General features: G+C 40.8%; 1 protein-coding gene across 1 annotated transcript in view; it reads right to left on the bottom strand.

Moving 5' to 3' along the window:
* CRYBG3 (crystallin beta-gamma domain containing 3) overlaps positions 1–17,976 on the bottom strand; it is a 126,340-nt gene that overhangs the window by 73,570 nt on the left and 34,794 nt on the right. Inside the window, exon 3 of the mRNA XM_019966976.2 lies at positions 6,790–7,208. Within this exon, the coding sequence (XP_019822535.2) occupies positions 6,790–7,208 (419 nt within the window). The remainder of the gene's footprint in view (positions 1–6,789; positions 7,209–17,976) is intronic.

Here is a 17,976-nt window from a genome sequence, read left to right as displayed (position 1 = left end):
TATAATTAAGCCAATAAATGACAGAAATGCCTTAAAAATCCTCTCTCCTGTTAAGCTCTTCAGAGATTCAATTAGCATGTGCTGTGTTTAGTCACTCAGCTGTGTCTGACTCTTTGCAACCCCATGGACTGTAGCCTGCCAGGCTCCACTGTCCATGGGGATTCTCCAGGCAAGAATGCTGGAGTGGGTTGCCATGCTCCTCCAGGGGATACTCCCAACCCAGGTCTCCCGCATTGCAGGCAGATTCTTTACCATCTGAGCCACCAGGTTAGCATAATGAGTATTAAACTGGCTGGGCAAATGCAGAAATAAAAAAAGATTTCTAGCACCAATTCCCAACTTTTTCCTCAGCTCTAGACTACAGTTCCTGATATTCTCAGCATCCATTGTTCTGGAGAATCTTATCTCTGGGAGCTCTAATGCTATGCTACGCTGCCTTATGGTCTTTCATACACACCATTCTTTCCCCTTCTTCCATGCCAGCCCCAAGACAGAAACTCATACCCTCCAAGACTCAGATCCCAAGTTATTTCTAACGCAAACCCACCCTGGGACCTGTTTACTGTTACTAGAATAGGCAGTTAGCCTCTGATCTCTGGGTACAAACGGCCCTGAGCACAGACTTGCCATAAAAAGATCTATGTACCAATTTATTTCCCTACTAACCTAGTTACTGTTTGAAGACAGATACTATATCTTCATCATCTTTGTATTTTTAAGTGCTCTACAAAAGACCTGACAAATGGTGTATGCTTAATAGCTTTGTGTGAACTAATGAATGGCTTAAGTAAAGCAATGATACTAAATGCTAAGCGATTTGTTTTCGACTTTCTTAATTGGATCAAAAAAAAACTGATACAAAAGTGCTTTCAGTTCTGCATACTAGTTATATTTTAGTGTCTCAACTACAAAAATGTATGGTAGAAAAACCTGATGCATATTCCAACGTTTTCAGGTTAAACATATAATTAACAAAACATTATAGAACTCATAACTCATAACTAGGAAATCCAGTTATTCCAATAACTAAACATGATGTTTTTTTCTCCTCAATTTTAAAGCAATACCATGAAGAATGATAGATTTGTCTGCATGATAACACACAAAGCAAACTTCTGAGATGTAAAATCTTCATCACCTGGCCCCTTACAAAGTTCTTTAATTTTAGCTGAAACTGTTTATTTCAACCTATATAACTGCTGGCCTCTAAAATCCTACCGCACCACTATTATACAAAATTTGTATTGGTTACATTCGTTTATTTTTACTGTCCATTTTAAAACAGGTATAGGAAATGTGTAGAGAAAAGCTTTGCTTTGGAGAAGTGATTTTAGCTGCTGCAGGAGTTTCAGGCTAGACCAAAGACAGTTATGAAACAAAGTTAAAATGCTGGATAAGGGAACCTGTCTAAGAGAAAAACACATATAGGTAAATTTATGTCATTGGTAAAATCCTATTTTAAAGTGCATAAATTATTCAGAAAGTACAAGAGCTTTTCAAAACAATATATCAAGATCCAGAAGTATGAAAAATGACAAGTTTTGTTTGATTTTTCTTTTAAAAGTTTTTACGTTTTATAATTAAAAATCTACTTTCAAGACTGCAGTGTTTCCCCTCCACCCCAAAGATCTCCAAAATGTACATGATGTCCAAAGAAACAGCCCATGAGAGAGAAGGATCCGAAGTTTATTCTTCATGTGTAGTAAAACTTAGGTTTTCTTACTACCAACACCATCCTAACCATTTTACTCTATATCAATCCTTGATCTAAAATAACTTCTACTAAAATAAACCACAGAGAAAAATTCACTCCAAGAAAATTTCAGTTCACTGTAGGAATGCCTTTTGGTAGTTTTGGAGTCCTTTGTAGGGGGGGGGTTGGCAGAATAATTATTTTCCATTTGGGGAGTTTTCTGGGTACTTTCAATGGAAATGATTAAATTGATTTATATGAACTCGTTTAAATTTCTGACGAGATAATCTCCGGCAGCACCCTGTATGGAAATGTTACATGCTTGTAACTAAAATATGCACTCTTTATACTAAACAACTACACTGCCACGTTTAAAGCACTGAACATCAAAGTCGCAAGCTTAGCTTCATGTATTATAATTAGTCCCTGCAGGTACTGATGAGCCAGCCACACTCACACTCTATAAAGGTTTAGTCATGCCAAGATAGTCTATTTTCTACAGTGTTCTTTCACAGGCTGTAGCTGAGTCTTCACAATTGAATAGTATTAAGAATGTAAAAAAAAAAAAAAAAAAAAAGAATGTAAAACTGTCCTTTGTTAAGTTTTTCCCTAATTAAGAAATAGGAACAAAATGGAAATGTCAAAAAAATATAACTTTACAAATAAGCTAAATATGGAAAATTAAAAAGGTTTTCACAAAATAAAGAATGTATTGTCATGTGTTATGTAATTGTGCATGGGATGTGTAGCTTTTCCTATAAAAGTAGAAGTATGTGATCAGAATAATACTAATAGAAAAGTAAAATATCTAAAAAATTCAAATATTTAAGGGAATAGATGTACAGATTGAAAATGTGAAAAGGTTTTTATGCATTTCAGCCCAAACATACCTACCTATCATGTGAAGGCTTACTAAGCCTCCAGGCACTACACATGGCTGTGCTCTATCCTGGATACATCCCATACATCTGATACTACAAAGGTCAACCACGGACATGCATCATTCTTCAAAGAAAATTCTGTAAAAGCCGCCTGAAAATATTAGTGTTAGAGGAAACATCTACCTAATTCACTTTTAGCAAGTATGATTAAGCTACTTTTTCAGCATTAAGATTTATTTTCTTTCAAATTATATAGTTAAGAATATCTTCTCTCACAATAGGGAAGATTTTTAACTCTTTTATGTAAAGAAAAGCTGTAAAACCAGCAATTAAAAAAAAATCACGATAAAGTTTTGACAGAAGAGTTTCTCATGATGATAGGAATCTGCTGAAAATGGAAGCATTATAGAACATTTTCAAGAATTTCAACCCAAACAAAGTAGCTTCCTATACAAATTATACCAGAAGGATGAGTTAAAGTATGGAAAGCAATCTAAAAAATGTTACCAAACAAGTTTACTTAAAGGCTTTAAGGATATTAAAAATGAAGTCTATATAGTCAACTATACATAAAAACAATTACAAAGCTGTTTATTATTTTTAATTAAGTGAAGATGAAATCATTTACAATGCTTTTTGATGAGGATTTTTTACAAACACACTTCAAATTATAGCTAATAACTTGTCTAAAATTTGAAAATTGTATTAATAGTGATTAAAGTGATGTGATGTGAAAGTCATTCAGCCGTGTCCGACCCTTTGTGATCCCATGGATTATACAGTCCATGGAATTCTCCAGGCCAGATCACTGGAGTGGTAGCCTTTCTCTTCTCCAGGGGATCTTCCCAACCCAGGGATCTCTAGTAATTTCAAAAGTATAGATTCAATTTTAAATAAAGTTTTATATTTGAAACATGCTCATAACTGACTCAATGAACATGAATTTGAGAAAACTCTAGGAAATAGTGGAAGACAGAGGAGCCTGGTGTGCTGCAGTCTGCAGGGTTGCAAAGAGCTGGAGAGGATTTAGGAAGTGAACAACAACAACATGTTCTTAATAAAAATGAAATGTCCATGCTTTTAGCAAATTCATATCACAGAAATAAAACTTTAACCCTTAAAATGCAGATTCTCAAAGTTATTAGTAAATATCTTCTCCAGATGTATTACTGAAATAATGTTTAAAATCAGGTATAAGCAGACGGTAATTATACTGTCAAAATATATGCTATGCTAAGTCACTTCAGTCGTGTCTGACTCTGTGCGACCCCATAGATGGCAGCCCACCAGGCTCCCCCGTCCCTGGGATTCTCCAGGCAAGAACACTGGAGTGGGTTGCCATTCCTTCTCCAATGCATGAAAGTGAAAAGAGAAAGTGAAGTCGCTCAGTCATGTCCGACTCTTAGTGACCCCATGGACTGAAGCCTACCAGGCTCCTCGGTCCATGGGATTTTCCAGGCAAGAGTACTGGAGTGGGGTGCCATTGCCTTCTCCACTGTCAAAATGTACTATTAACCAAAACAGTATTTGACTTTTATATAATAATTCCTAAACAAATTGACAGTTTTTAACAGAACATTACTAAGACTATAAATAATTCTAAACCTGATAACTTGTAGGATTTCTGAAGCTGGGCTGGAGAAAGCCTGTGCCTCAGTCAAAATGGGGGCCCAGTGGTCTTTCTCTTTCCTCTAAGAATCACTGTTCTTTGCTGAGGTGGTTCTGGTGAACTGCCTTAAGCAATTATTCTATCATCAAGGAGGGTTTTACTAAAAAGAAGAGGCACAGAATCCTCTTCTATTTTCTGTTGTCTAATATCAAAGGAAATAACATGACCTACTAATCAAACCCAAAGGAGAAAAAAGAAAAACCACAAACCTTTGATTCTACTCAATTCCCATGTAACCTCAAAATATACACCATTTTAAACTGCTTTAGAGACAAAAAGTCACTTGGAGAGATTGTTAGATGGCTGTTGGGCCCCACTCCTAGAGACTCTGATTTAGTGGGTCTGAGTCAGATAACCTGCATTTCTAATGCTTCCCAGGTGATGCTGATCCAAGGACTGAACTTGAACAACAGCACTGCTTTGGATAATCCTTTATCATGGACGGAGGAGCCTGGTAGGCTACAGTCCATGGAGGTCGCAAAGAGACGGACACGACTGAGCTACTTCACTTTCACTTTATTATGATGCACCCTAATTTAACCATTTGTCTCCTATTGGACATTTGTTACCAATGATGTGTTCCTACGTATGTTTCAGTAAACACCTTTGTATATCATTAGTAATAACCTACAAGCTTCTCAAGGTTCCTGATACATGCAGCCCTCCACTCACAGCACTGTATATGAGCATTAGCCAAGTCAACTCCAACTCCTACAGAATATTATCACTTATTACTGTTATCAGTTTAGTAGGAGAAAAGTTCTCACTTTAGTTAGCACTTCCTTGATTGCTAGTGAGAATAAATCTCTTCCTCACTTATCTGAATGACTTGTTTTTATTTGTCCATTTTATTCTATTGGTGAGCTAACTATAATGCTTGTCAGTTAAAAGCATTCTCATTTGCCAATTTACTGTATTGCTCATGGTTTTTGGCATAAGAGAGTTTGAAAATTGGAAGCAATTTTGTCTACCGACTTTCTCTTTCCAGATACTTTCCATTGCTATCATGCTTAGAAAACTGCTTCTCACCAAAATAATTCACACTTAGATGCTTTTAGTTTTGTATGTTTCTTAATCATTTTTATTCTACTCTAATATAAAATGACATGACTATCTAGTTTTTATTTTTTTCTCCCAATTGTTACCCAATGTCCTCAAGTTTTCCTTTCTACATGAATGCATAATGCTGTCACATTTGAAGGCTCAAATCTCAAAACATATAAGGGTCTATTTCCAGACTGTCTATTCTGTTCCATTTAAGGATCTAGCAAATATTGCACCAGTATTATGACATCATTTCAATTAATGTAGCTTGATGGGCACATTTTAAGATCTGGCAGGGCAAGTCCCACCTCAGCATTCCTAATGGGCAAACCTGAATCCACTTGGGGTCTCACTTCTCACAACCATAAAATGGGCCTGTGCCTACACCTACCTTAAAAGCTTACTCTGAGGAACTGACTGAAAGCACACATCTGAGGACACTTTGAAACTACAAAGGATTACACAGTTCTAAGCTGTCATCTATATCTGCCTACGGTATTGATGATCTCTTTAAATAACAAGAAAAGTACAGGTTCTCAAGTAGAGGTTAAATTAAAATCAATGAACCAGATCCTTACTAGCTATGAATGAATACTTATACGTTACACAAAATGTCTAATGCACTCAACATTGTTATAAACATTTTCTGATTAGAAAACATTCATTCTAGCTCATTTGAATAAAAGAATAACAAGTTAGTGCCCATTTGTATGTCAAAGAAAGAAAAAAGGGGTGGTGAAATGCTCCTTAAATTTGTGCAAGATTTGTTTCTTGGAGCTGTGAGAAAGGTTCAAAAGGCTACTTTTATAAATACAGTCAATTTCTTCTCTTAATCCCTTTAATTGGATTCCACAAAGAAATGATATTGATAGAATGTGAACACAAATCATAGGCCTATCTTTGTTCCCAAAAGGCAGATACTGAACACACTGCCTGTCTGACTACAGAAGAATTCAGACAACAGAAAACATTCCCATTTAAAGAAGTCTTAAATCAGAAATAAATCTTGTGGGCTTCCTTGGTGTCTCAGTGGTAAAGAACCTGCCCGCCAATGCAGGAGACATTGGTTTGATCCCTGGTCCAGGAGGGAACACATGCTGTGTGGCAGCTAAACCCACGCGCCACAACTACTGAGCCTGCGCTCTGTGGCCCATGCTCCGCAACAAGAGAAGCCACCGCACGAGAAGCCTGCGTACTGCAGCTAGAGAAAGCCTGTGTGCAGCAACCAAGACCCAGCACAGGCAAAAATTAATAAGTAAATAAAATTATTTTTTAAAAAAGGAAGTAAATCTTGTACTATAACAAAGTTAGCACCTAAAAGATATTAGTACCACCCACTAAAATAGCTCAAAAGACCCTAGATATGGTATACAGAATCATGTAATTTTTCACCTAGTAGCAGGGACATAACAATATTTTTTCAAATCCCCTTAATCAACAGTAGTAGAACTGAGGCTAGGTCCAAAAGCTCAATTTTTCAGCTAAGTAAATTTTAAACTTACTTCAGCAAGTCACTGGTTTCCTGTTCACTGTCTTGTATTGTATCCAAAGAAAAGGCATCTGAGAGCTCGGCTGAGCTGGACTGTTCCTCTGCTGGAAGCGCCTGGGTTCTCAGGGAGCCACCAGCACTTTCCCTTTGGCCCCCTTCCTCATGACGACTGGGATTTCGTAAGTCTTTCTCAGGTTTGTCATGTTCATCTTTGAAAGAAGACTGCTTGGCTTCACTGAGAGATGATTTTCCTGAGATATTGAATAAGTTACCTAGAAACTGGAAGAAGCTTTCTTTTGTCTGTTTATCGCTTTCTCCGATTTTGGCCTCTGAAGTGGAACTGGAAAGGTCGTTGGGCTTTTTGGAATCTTCCTGTGTTGGAAGAGTGATCAGCTGCTGGGCCTGGGTCCTTCTGTCCTCACTTTGGGAAATCTTGGAAAACAAAACAGAGAATATTAAGCATCATCATTTTAAAAAATGACAAGGGCTGACTGCTAACCTATTGCGTGACACTCTCTGTGCTAAAGGCCAGGGATATTTCTGTGAATGAGATGGATGGCTTCCACCTCTTAGTAGTTTACAACCTACTAAAGGGCACAGTCAGCACAGCGTTAACAACATGATATGGTAAATGTCACAAAGGGAGAAATACAGTCCACGTGGGAGCCCAGGGCTAACTAGTAGGTTTGGGGGCGGTGAGAGCAGAGGAGGTAACTTGGGGTGGGGGGTGTGCCCTTGGAAGGAGACAAAGATAGAGCCAGTGGGATGTCCGTGTATCCCCCTCTCTCTCTGCTTCCCCTCCACCCCACGACCTTCCCCAGCCCACACATCCATCTTCTCTCCATGTCCAATGAGAAGTCAGCTTCTAATTTAAAATGACTGGAGGTAAGATTGTAAAAAGAGAAGAGCGAAAGGTAAGTGTGGAGAGATAAGTAAAGGCACACATCATAGCAAACCTTCTATGTATCTCAATTTAGCCCTTGTTATTACAGAACTAATAGACAGTATTCTTATGTGTTCCATACAGACAACACCTAAACAGACTTCATCATTTCTGCTTGTGTTAACCCCTGAAGCTACCACATGATAGAAAACTGTTTCTCAAGAAGATGAGGAAAGACAGCAGCATGGTGTATCAACTGAGAGGGAAAGCCCACTATCAACTCTCCATGGTATGCATGGAGGTGTATCTATGTCAAACCTACTCTCCCAATTCACAGCACCCTCCCTTTCCCCTCCCTGTGTACGCGTCTCTATTCCTGCTCTGGGAACCTGCTGTACAGCTTGGGGAGCTCAGCCGGATGCTAACCTAGATGGGTGGGATGCGGCGGGGGAGGAAGGACAAGAGGGAGGGGATATATGTCTGTTAATACTTGGAGCTGATTCACTCTGTTGTACAGCAGAAACATGAGCTTATAAAGCAATTATACTCCAAGTTAAAAAAAAATGGTAAAACACAAAGCCCTGATATATGCATTAATGCAGATGGTGGGCAGCACCAGGAATTCTTGCAGATGCTGAACACTTTCAGGGGTATGTTTTACCTGCTCATAATTAACCTACTAGTGAAGCACTGGAGAAGGAAATGGCAACGCACTCCAGTACTCTTGCCTAGAGAATCCTGTGGACAGAGGAGCCTGGTGGGCTGCTGTCCATAGGGTCGTACAGAGTCGGACACGACTAAAGCGACTTAGCAGCAGCAGCAGTGAAGCACACTCCATTCTCGTGTACACCATGTGGCTGTGCTGGCAGTCCACGCTCTCTCCTGCTTAAAGCGTGCTTAGCTTCAGGCAAAGGGGCCAACTCAGCCTGCCTTTCCCAACATGCTCACTCACCTACTTGTACGAGGAATGCCGTCTGATAGTATCTGTCAGATGTCACACTCACTGGTCTTTATAAAAGGAAAGCTCAAGTGTGAGTCAGAAAAATATCAGTGTGCCAAGGTGAAACCACCTTAGGCCACTGCAGGTTCATAGGATGAAGTTTTGTAAGAAGCTGATCTTCAAGAAGGCAAGAACATCCAAATGTCATTTGTTCACTTCCTTCCTTGTTTTAATCCAAATTCAAAACAGCTTAAAGGAGTGTTCCACTAACCACTAATAATACTTGGCATATGAATGGCTGCGAAATGTTTAGAACCCATTAGCCTAGGAAATTAATTTCAAGTGAACCATATTTCAAGGTCTGTTCCAACCTTAGGAGTCAGGACTATTTTTGAACAAACACATTAGCATTTTTCTATGTGTTAGAAATACAACTTCTGAGTCTTTTACATTTAGAATACCACCAGCCTTCTAGAGTCAAAGTCTCACCTTTTACTGGTTTCAACTGCAACTCAAGCCCACATATCTCCACCTCATCCACCCAGCATTCTGCTCTTTATGGGAGCCTGCTCTATAAATGAACTGTGCTCTCTCCTCGTGTCAACAGCTTAAATAGCCTCTCAATATGACAGCAGAAAATATGCTAGATGACATTTTGAAAGTGATCATGTGTTAGTTTTTTTGTCCTTTACTCCATTTACTTTGTTGTAATGGCCAGCCACAATGCTTAAGTGAACTGTAGGCTTACTCACTAAAATAACACCAATATTCTTAAAATGCATACAGATTCACAAGGAGGTTTTATAAAACTGGGGCAGTGTTGTTTTTTTTTTTTTTTTTTTTAAAGGAAAACAGAATATAATGATTACATTTTTGACATCAACAAAATCAAGACAAAAAACTTCTATAAAATTAAAAATACTATTTATCTCACTGCCTCAATTATTTTTACTTACTTGAAAATTCCTTTCAAAATACAATGGACTGCTTCCAACAGTATGGTACTGGCACAAAAACAGAAGTATAGTCCAGTGGAACAAGACAGAAAGCCCAAAGATAATCCACACACATATGGGCACCTTATCTTTCACAAAGGAGGCAAGAATACACAATGGGAAAAGATAATCTCTCTTCAATTAAGTGGTGCTGGAAGAACTGGACAGCTACATGTAAAAGAATGAAATTAGAACACTTCCTAACACCATACACAAAGATAAACTCGAAATGGATTAAAGACATAAATGTAAGACCAGAAACTATAAAACCTGTAAAGAAAACATAGGCAGAACACCGTATGACATAAATCATAGCAATATCCTTTATGACCCACCTCCTGGAATAATGGAAATAAAAACAAAAATAAGTGGGACCTAATTAAACTTAAAAGCTTTTGCACAGCAAAGTAAACTATAAAAAAGGTAAAAAGACACCCTCAGAAGGGAGATAATAATACCAAATGAAACAACTGACAAAGGATTAATTTCCAAAATATATAAGCAGCTCATACAACTCAATACCAGAAAAATAAGCAACCCGATCAAAGAGCGGGTGAAAGGGCTAAACACACAATTCTCCAAAGAAGACATATGGAGGGCTAATAAACACATGAAGAGATGTTCAACATCACTCGTTATTAGACAAATGCAAATCAAAACTACAGTGAGATAGTACCTTGCACCAGTGAGAATGGCCATAATAAAAATCCACAAACAACAAGTGCTGGAAAGGATGTAGAGAAAAGGGAACCCTCCTTCACTGCTGGTGGGAATGTAAATTGATAGAGCCACAATGGAAGACAGTATGGAGATTCCTTAAAAAAACTAGGAATAAAACCACCATATGACCCAGAAATCCCACTCCTAGGCATATACGCTGAAGAAACCAAAACTGAAAAAAATACATGTACCCCAATGTTCCCTGCAGCACTATTTACAATAGCCAATAGACATGGAAGCAACCTAGATGTCTTTTGACAGATAAATGGATAAAGAAGTTGTGGTATATATATACGATGGTACTGCTGCTGCTAAGTCACTTCAGTTGTGTCCGACTCTGTGTGACCCCATAGAGGGCAGCCACCAGGCTCCCCTGTCCCTGGGATTTTCCAGGCAAGAACACTGGAGTGGGCTGCCATTTCCCTCTCCAATGCATGAAAGTGAAAGTGAAGTCGCTCAGTCGTGTCCGACTCTTCGTGACCCCATGGACTGCAGCCTACCAGGCCCCTCCATCCATGGGATTTTCCAGGCAAAGTACTGGAGTGGGGTTCCATTGCCTTCTCCCTACGATGGTACTACTCAGCCATAAAAAGGAATGCATCTGAGTCAGTTCTAATGAGGTGGATGAACCCAGAGCCTATTATATAGAGTGAAGTCAGTCAGAAAGAGAAAAGCAAATATCATATATTAACACATATATATGGCATCGAGAAGGATGGTACTGAACCTCATCAGTACCATCCTTCTCGATGCCATATATATGTGTTAATATACAACACAGACATAGAGAACAGACTTATGGACAAGGGACGGGGAAAAGAGGGAGATGGTGAGATGAATGGACAGAGTAGCATGGATGCATATACACTAACATGTAAATAGACAGCCAATGGGAATCTGCTGTTTATGACTCAGGGAACTCAAACTAGGGCTCTGTAATAACCTAGAGGGGTGGGGATGGGCAGGATGTGGGAGGGAGATTTAAGAGGCAGGGGACTAATGAATTAACCTGTGGTTAATCCACGTTGATGTATGACAGAAATCAAACCAATATTGTAAAACAATCATCAATTAAAAAAATTTTTAAAATATATAATGGACTGTTTCCTAAGCAAGGAAAATACATTTTGCTAAACTAGTGAATGCCTTCACATTTAACCTTTTTAGAGTGATATATTGGAGAAGGCAATGGCACCCCACTCCAGTACTCTTGCCTGGAAAATCCCATGGACGGAGGAGCCTGGTGGGCTGCAGTCCGTGAGGTCGCTAGAGTCGGACACGACTGAGCGACTTCACTTTCACTTTTCACTTTCATGCATAGGAGAAGGAAATGGCAACCCACTCCAGTGTTCTTGCCTGGAGAATCCCAGGGACAGGGAAGCCTGGTGGGCTGCCGTCCATGGGATCGCACAGAGTCGGACACGACTGAAGCGACTTAGCAGCAGCAGCAGCAGAGTGATATATATAAATTTTTTAAAAAACACTTAATTCTCCTTCCTTTTAATAATCACTTGTTGTCCCAGAATCTCTGTATCTTAAATGTAATAAGAACATTTTCTCAGTTTCCTTATATTTATTAGTTGCTTAATTTTTGCCTAATAATCTTATGAGAAATTTGTGTCAGTAATTAAAATACCTTCAACAACAACAACAAGAAAAGTATTTATAGAGACCAAAATTAGCAGGAAAGGGCACTGTTATTAACATGACAAACCATGTATTTATATAACTACATACTAAAAGTCTGATATAAAATAACTGCTCTTAAGCCTTCAGCCTAGACAGCAATGAAGTTCAGCCTGCCACAAGCTAGAGCCAAGGTCACCTGCCAACTGGACGATTTGCCACTGATTCAACAAGTGAGAAACAGCATGAAAACACTCAGGATTCAAGCAAACACTAATAAAACACTGATTCCAGTTGTCCTCAAAGATGCTGGTACTCTGCATATAACATATAAAACCTACTTATGAAGGCATATGTATTTTGGGGAATTTAATTTTTTCCCCTACATACTCAATATGTTGTAACGAAGTGTGCTTCGGTCCAAATTCATCTGTTTGTCTGTCTGTCTATCCTCTTTGCTATGTGTCCAAAACAGGCAAACACAGGAAAGCATTAGGTACAATGATTAATAAGACTTAGTTGTGGATTCAAAGAGCTGACAGTCTAGCAAGATACTCATCATTGCATCACCATGTGGAGCACTGGAGAGCTATGTACACAATGGGTTGGTCAGTCATGTCCGACTCTTTGCAACCCCAAGGACTGAAGCACGCCGAGCTTCCCTGTCAATCACCAACTCTCGGAGCTTCCTCAAACTCAAGTCCATCGAGTCTATGATGCCATCCAACCATCTCATCCTCTGTCGTCCCCTTCTCCTCCTGTCTTCAATCTTTCCTAGCGTCAGGGTCTTTTCCAACGAGTCAGTTCTTTGCATCAGGTGGACAAACTATTGGAGTTTCAGCTTCAACATCATTCCTTCCAAAGAACATTCAGGACTGATTTCCTTTAGGATTGACTGGTTGGATCTCCTTGCAGTCCAAGGGACTCTCAAGAGTCTTCTCCAACACCACAGTTCAAAAGCATCAATTCTTCTGCGCTGAGCTTTGTTTATAGTCCAGCTCTCACATCCATACATGACTACTGGAAAAACCATAGCTTTAACTAGACAGACGTTTGTTGGCAAAGTAATGTCTCTGCTTTTTAATGTGCTGTCTAGGTTGGTCATAGCTTTTCTTCCAAGGAGCAAGTGTCTTTTAATTTCATGGCTGCAGTCATCATCTGCAGTGATTTGGGAGCCCCCCCCCAAAAAAGGCTCTCATTGTTTTCACTGTCTCCCCATCTATTTGCCATAAAGTGATGGGACCAGATGCCATGATCTTAGTTTTCTGAATGCTGAGTTTTAAGCCAACTGTTTAGCTCTCGTCTTTAACTTTCATCAAGAGGCTCTTTAATTCTTTGCTTTCTGCCGTAAGGGTGGCGTCATCTGCATATCTGAGGTTATTGACATTTCTCCCAGCAATCTTGATTCCAGCTTGTGCTTCATCCATCCTGGCATTTCGCATGATATACTCTGCATGTAAGTCATACAACCTTGATGTACTCCTTTCCCTATTTGGAACCAGTCTGTTGTTCCATGTCCATTTCTAACTGTTGCTTTTTGACCTGCATACAGATTTCTCAGGAGGCAGATAAGGTGGTCTGGTATTCCCATCTCTTGAAGAATTTTCCACAGTTTGTTGTGATCCACACAGTCAAAGGCTTTGGCGTAGTTAATAAAGCAGAGGTCGATGTTTTTTTGGAACTCTCTTGCATTTTCAATGATCCAACATATGTTAGTGCTTAAGATCCCTTGGAGAAGGGAATGGCTATCCATGCCAGTATTCCTGCCTGGAGAATTCCATGGACAGAGGAACCTGGTGGGCTATAGTCCATGGGGTTCCAAAGGGTTGGATATATGGGAGAATCCACTGCAGAGAGGAGATAACATGTGCGCTTGCTCCTGAAGGGCGAGAAGAGCATTTAAGACAAGGTGGAGCACGCGTTGAGCACATGTAGTGTGAAGTAAGTTTATTACGGCAAGGGTGTTGCTGAAGAAGACTCGGGCACAGAGGAGGGAGAATGAGGTCGATAAGATGACCAACTAGAAGTGGCAGGTGAGGGATAACAAAGTCACAGATAACTAAGTTTTCTAAATGGGGAGACTAAGTAGTTAAGCCAAAAATGGACAAGGAAAACAGAAGGCAAGAGCCTTTGTGGGGGTTGGGGGAGGTGAGGCAACAAAGCAGATGTCAGACATATTGAATCTGTGGTCCCCGGTGAAGCAGTCAGAGCCCAGTTAAGAATGTGATTTGCCGATACACAGCATGTGCAGGGGAAAGCAGGACTAACAAAAAAGCACTGGGGGAAAAAAAAGATTAAAAGGCAGGCACAAAGAAGGAAACAATCAGTGAAAGAGATGGGGAAGGCCAAAACCAGAGCAGTCATCCCAGCAGACATTTCCAAAACCAAAGGGGAGCAAATGGCAAATGCTACTGGGAGGTCAAGGAAGATGAGGATGGTGCTTCTCACTGTTCTTCAGAAACATGAGGCCCACTCATACCTCAGGAACCGCGCATTCACTCTTCTCTCTGCTAGCATTTTCTTCCCCCACAGAGCTATCGACTCACACCCCCTCACCGCCTTCAGACCTTTACTTAACTGTCATCCCCTCATTGTAAGTTTCCCCAGTCACTCAGTCTAAAACAGTAAACTCCTCCACTCCGAAACTGCCTGCATCTCTTCTCTGCCTCATTTTTCTCCTATGCACTTGCTAGTATCAAATACACATTTCACAAACACACATTATTTGATATGTTTCTTTCTCTAGAAAGTAAAAGCCACAAGGGCAGGGTTATTCGTCTGTTTTATTCATTGCTGTTTTGTTTAGCATCTTGAAATGTGCCTGACAATAAGAGGTGCTTAAATACTTGCTGGATTAATAAACAAAGGAACTGAAGACCATAGGGAATCCCTAGGAATGCAGGAGAAATAGTCAAAACAGCTCAGCAATTCATGCGTACAGCCCTAAACTCAAGGTGTTAAACAGTGGACACATAGCAAGGAAACAGGAACACTTGGTAAATAGAGGGGAACACTTTTGAGAGATTTTTTTAACTAGAAAAAAGGGGAGGAAAGGTGACAGTTTAAGGTCCAAGACAGAAGAAATGTCTTTTTGTTCCTGTTTTATGGCTCAGCTGTATACCTGGTGGGGAGGGAGTAACTGCTGAACAAGATAAGGATGACAGGTTCAAGAAAGAAAAGCAGAAGGTGATGAGATGAAGAGTACAGTCCCTAATATGTCTAAAAAAGGGGAAGCATGAGCCTCGGAGAATAGTAGGAGTACTTCCTCTTCCAACTACAGTGATAATGAAGCCGCTAAAGCCTGAGCATTCTGTAAGGGGGAGAAGATGATGAGTAAGGTCTAACACGTGGCTCTGACCTCAGAAGTGAGAGGAGAGACGCTCAGCTGAAGGAGGGATGCAGAGGTGGAGCTGGGATCTGAGCTCCCCAAATAGAGAGAACTTGGAAGAGCGTTTGGGCGAAGGCAGCCAGAGGCTGTGACCAGGTGTACCAAGGAGCAGTCGGGGCCAATATTGATGTCAAGGTATTCATTCTTCTCTGAGTGATGAATTGTAAGATACTGCCCTGTGCTTTGATGCAACAGTGAAAAACAAAACAAAACCCAACAGTCCTGCTTTCATAGAGTGTACATTCCAGTGATGTAAGAACTTGTTTTCAGGTCTAATGGGCATGAGTATGTCAGCTCCTTTGGTAGTCTCTAGCAAGTGGCAGGTGCTGTCCCAACATGATGAATGGCACAGGGAACAAGGTCAAGACGGTCAAGGGATAGGGAGTGTCAGCAAAGTGCCTGCTGAGTGAGAAACAGTGAAGAGCCACATGACTCCTCCTTGAGTCTCTCGGGCACATGGGTTGGGCGTCCCTTCTCCCTCAGGCTCTGCCTTCATTGTGCACAGCAGGCATGATCCTTACAACACCTTGAGCCCCAGTTCCTTAGCACCCTCAAATCCGATGACCTCCACTTCTGCTGGGCCTTACTGTTTGGCTAACCCTGACCCTTGTCTTTACCCATAAGTACCCAGCCTGTGAATCTCAATCTCCGGCATTCCCGAATTAGTCACACCCTCTCATCTTTTCAGCTCTTTTACCCCACTGTGCCAGGTGCATCAGTCCTTCTGTGTCATCACAGCTTCTGGCCTCTCGTTCTGTCTCAGTTCCCACAAATTTTCATATCTTTTCTGCCCAGTTATCAAATATGGCTAACACACTCAAAGCTTCTTTTGTTTGTTCTTTGGTCATCCCCACCCCCCAAAATTCCGGTTTTATCTTTTCCACAAAGTAACTATGTCTTGGTTTAAAAATCCATGGGGATACATACAGCTAAGTGGATGTAATTGGCCAACAATTCATGATTTACAGTTTCTGCTGGAAATCAGTCTGCAACCTCCCCATTTCCCATGGAAGCTATTTCAAACCTTTACCACATCCCTTAAGTCATCCCCTCCACCACCTCATCCCTCACTGAGCAGAGGACCCTACCTTCCACTTCACAGAGATGCTCTCTCATAGTCCTGCCCCCACCCCTCCTCTATCTGCATCACAGCTGCAGCATCAGTCCCACTTCCTTCATTCGCCCTCACAATGCAGGGAGGACGATTCCTCCTCCAAGGATCCACCAGGGCACCATTTCATAGTGCTTGATGTCTTCTAAACAGCCCCCTCACTTCCTCATCTGCCCCTGTCCATAAGGCCACAATTCAAAGTTTAAGTCCAGGGCAAGATTTCTCCTCTCTTCACTACCAAACTCATTGATAGAAGTTACCAACTGTCACCATCTTCTTTCCCTTTCCTTTCAGTGACTCTTTAGCCCCTGCAGTCTGGCTTCAGAGACACTTTCATACTTGTTAATTCAACATACTTTTTCTGCCCTGATATAATGTGGTATGACTACAGGAGGTAAGACTGGGTCTGATCCTGAAAGCCAATCTCCCTTTGGCTCCCATGACATCACCCTGAGGTTTCGCTTCTTCTCTCAACATTCTCTCCGCCTCCTTCTAGTTCACATTCTTCTAGCCATCCTTTCTTTACATATTACGTTTTTCCAGCTTCCAGCCCAGGGCTGCTTTACCTTCATGATCTTCTTACGAGTTCTCATTTCTTGCCAATCAATCTGATGATTCCCAGATGTGTATTCTCAACTCAGACTGTATATCCAATCATCAGCTAGCCACCTGAACGCTTCACTGGAACCTCCAACTCAGTACATCCAAACTGAACTTGACCATGTTGTGCCTCCATTCTTGCCCATTTTCTGTAAACTGTAACATTCCCACTTGTTGAACAGTCAATGAAACGCCAGGACACCAAGACCTCGCCCCGAGAAAGCTGCTGGCAGTGAGTGACTTAACCTGTGTCCCTGCTTCCATTCCTAAAGTTCCCCAGTCTGAGCAATGTTTCAGGTTTCAAATCTGACCATCCCTAAAGGGTTTCCCATGCCTGTGCACCCTTGTCAGGATAAAATCCAGACCTCCTAGCATGGCATTCAAGCGCCTGGTGGATCGAGCTCCCACGTGCCTTTTATTCCATCTCTTGTCACTTGTAATGCCTACAGGGCCTGATGTCACCATGTGTGTTCTCAGATATTCTCGAGACCTGTTTTCTACTCCTCTCCCCTCTCGCTTCCTCTTACTACAGGTATGTCTTTGCACAAGACTATTATCACTGCTGATACCATTTATCCCTTGCCCTCTTTGCCTGGGAAATTACTACCACTCAAGTTTTTCAGAATGGAAACTGCCCGCATACAACATATACATGTGCATGTGTGTATGTGTGTGTTCTTTCCATAAACAAAATCACCACAAGGTGAAGGCAAACAACTTTATGCTTTCATCGCGAGTAGGACTATTACCTAGATTACTAATGGTTACCCAAATTGGGCATTTATAACTAACACCAGATGCCTACTAGAGATTTCTAGTTAGTTTTCTCCTAAGATATCTGGCCACAACACACTGCTTGGCAGAATCGTTCTCTAATGTCAAGACTGAGTAATTGATGGCACCTTTTGGCAGGACTTTTGCTTCCCTGGTGGCTCAG

Source organism: Bos indicus, chromosome 1 (assembly GCF_029378745.1).
Source record: "Bos indicus isolate NIAB-ARS_2022 breed Sahiwal x Tharparkar chromosome 1, NIAB-ARS_B.indTharparkar_mat_pri_1.0, whole genome shotgun sequence".
Lineage (NCBI taxonomy): Eukaryota > Metazoa > Chordata > Mammalia > Artiodactyla > Bovidae > Bos > Bos indicus.
The sequence above is the reverse complement of the archived record's forward strand: the minus strand, read 5'-3'. Positions and strand labels throughout refer to the sequence as shown.